At 66.0% G+C, this 2,065-nt stretch overlaps 2 protein-coding genes across 2 annotated transcripts in view; one reads left to right on the plus strand and one right to left on the minus strand.

Moving 5' to 3' along the window:
• Positions 1 to 886: 886 nt before the first annotated feature.
• Positions 887 to 1,264, plus strand: EMIHUDRAFT_236313 (hypothetical protein; the record flags this gene model as incomplete). The annotated part of the gene is made up of 2 exons (XM_005779266.1): positions 887 to 896; positions 1,098 to 1,264. 2 exons carry the CDS (start codon positions 887 to 889, stop codon positions 1,262 to 1,264), a joined length of 177 nt encoding a protein of 58 aa, XP_005779323.1.
• EMIHUDRAFT_424259 (hypothetical protein) overlaps positions 1,253 to 2,065 on the minus strand; it is a 3,071-nt gene continuing 2,258 nt past the window's right edge. The window contains exons 8-9 of the mRNA XM_005779267.1: positions 1,696 to 1,833; positions 1,253 to 1,617 (exon numbers count right to left, since the gene is read on the minus strand). Of these exons, the coding sequence (XP_005779324.1) occupies positions 1,493 to 1,617; positions 1,696 to 1,833 (263 nt within the window). The 3' untranslated portion in view covers positions 1,253 to 1,492. The remainder of the gene's footprint in view (positions 1,618 to 1,695; positions 1,834 to 2,065) is intronic.

Raw genomic sequence — 2,065 nt, forward strand, 5'->3', positions numbered from 1 at the left:
GTCGAGGCCTTTGCTGGCCAGCGCGTCGTCGCTGTGTCGGTGGGAGGGGAGCACAGCCTCGCCATCACCGCCGATGGCGCCGTCTGGAGCTGGGGCAGTGGTGACTTTGGCGAGCTGGGCCACGGCGACGAGCAGCATCAGCTGCTGCCCAAGAAGGTCGAGGCCTTTGCTGGCCAGCGCGCCGTCGCTCTGTCGGCTGGGCAGTACCACAGCCTCGCTGTCACTGCTGACGGCAGCGCCTGGAGCTGGGGCTGGGGAGGCGATGGCCGGTTGGGCCACGGCGACCAGCAGAAGCAGCTACTGCCCAAGAAGATCGAGGCCTTTGCTGGCTACCGCGTCATCGCTGTGTCGGCAGCAGCCAACCACAACCTCGCCATCACCGCCGACGGCGCCGTGTGGAGCTGGGGCTATGGATACCGAGGCCAGCTGGGCCACGGAGATGAGCAGGCACAACGGCAGCCCAGGAAGGTCGATGCCTTGGCTGGCCAGCGGGTCGTCGCTGTGTCGGCAGGAGGCGGCCACAGCCTCGCCGTCACCGCCAACGGCGACACCTTTACCTGGGGCGACGGCTCTCACGGCTGCCTAGGCCACGGAGAGGACCTGTCGAACCAGCTGCTGCCCAAGAAGGTCGAGGCGTGGGCGCCGGGGCAGTGAGTCAAGGCAAGGTAACAGAGATACCGACCCTGGGACCAATGTGATACCCTCAGCTCAGCTTTTGGCGACGAGCGCACGCCCCGCTACACGAGCGGAGATGGCCGTCCCGCCATGGGCACGGCCGCTTGCGCTTCTGCAGACGTGTGCTTTTCAATGCTTGTGGTGCCTGTGCGGCACCCCGTGTGCCTCTGGCCCCTGATTCATATCAGTCTGTTAATCAGTAGAGTCTCTTATGCGGTTATGTGCCTCTCGCTCGTGCCACGATCACACACACACACACCGCTCACCCACGCGCACCGGGCCTTGCACTTTTTGAATGCCCGTGGGGCTCCTGTCGTGTTAGACGTGGAGGGTTGCCCCCCCCGCCCCCCCCTTGCGCCCCACCCCACCGCGCTGTGTGTGCGGAGAAGTTTACCTTCCCTTACGGCTTTACCTTACCTTAGTCCTTACCTGCCACGATCCGACGCTCTTCTCGTGCCACGATCACGCGAAACTTCTGTTTCTCTCACGCGAAAAAACTCACGCCCCGCTGCTCCCCGCTCCGCGCCCTCGATGCACCGATGCACGATGGCGGGTCGGGCGTCGGCGCCGCGTCGTTGTGATAAACTAAGCCGTAATTGGCGAACTCTTAAGAGTAGAGAGAGCGCACCCCCCCGCGGCAAGACGGTAGAGATCTAGACGCCCGCCGCGCGCGAGCATCGCTTTGTCCGGGCCGCCCCAGCTGCCTGCCCCCATATCCCAACCGCCGGGCGCCAGCTGCCGCGCGCAACAACGACCGGGGGCGGTGCCGATGTAGCTACCTCCCGTCCGCCGCTGCCGCCCGCGGCCCGCCGCGCCCCTACGCGCCATCGAGGTAGGCGCGGAAGCCGCCCTTCTCGAGCTTGTCTGCCTTGCAGAGCACCTCCGCCTCCTGCGACTCCATGTAGGCCGCCATCTTGCGGCGCAGCGTCGGGTCGGCCGCGCCTAGGCACCACCGCCAGAAGAGAGCAATGACAAAGAAAAAGAACTCTCTCCCACGGCGCAGGGCCGACTCAGCCGCACCGAGCGTCCGGACGGCGAGGAGGCCGGCGTTGGCGGCGTTGTGGATCGCGACGGTCGCAACCGGCACGCCGCGCGGCATCTGCACGATCGAGAGGAGCGAGTCGTTGCCGGACAGCGCCGACGACTTGACGGGCACGCCTACCCCAAGATTCGCCGAGATTCGCCGAGATCGCCGAAGACTCGCCGAGGCTGGCGCTACGAGGAGAGAGAGAGAGAGAGAGAGAGAGAGAGAGAGAGAGAGAGAGAGAGAGAGAGAGAGAGAGAGGGAGGGGAAAAAAAAGGGGGGGGGGGGGCCGGCCCCCAATACGGGCAAGGGGGTCAACCCGGCAACCATTCCTGGGAAAGAAACCCCCCCCCCCCCCCCGCCAAA

The sequence above is a fragment of the Emiliania huxleyi genome (assembly GCF_000372725.1).
Source record: "Emiliania huxleyi CCMP1516 unplaced genomic scaffold EMIHUscaffold_233, whole genome shotgun sequence".
Lineage (NCBI taxonomy): Eukaryota > Haptophyta > Isochrysidales > Noelaerhabdaceae > Emiliania > Emiliania huxleyi.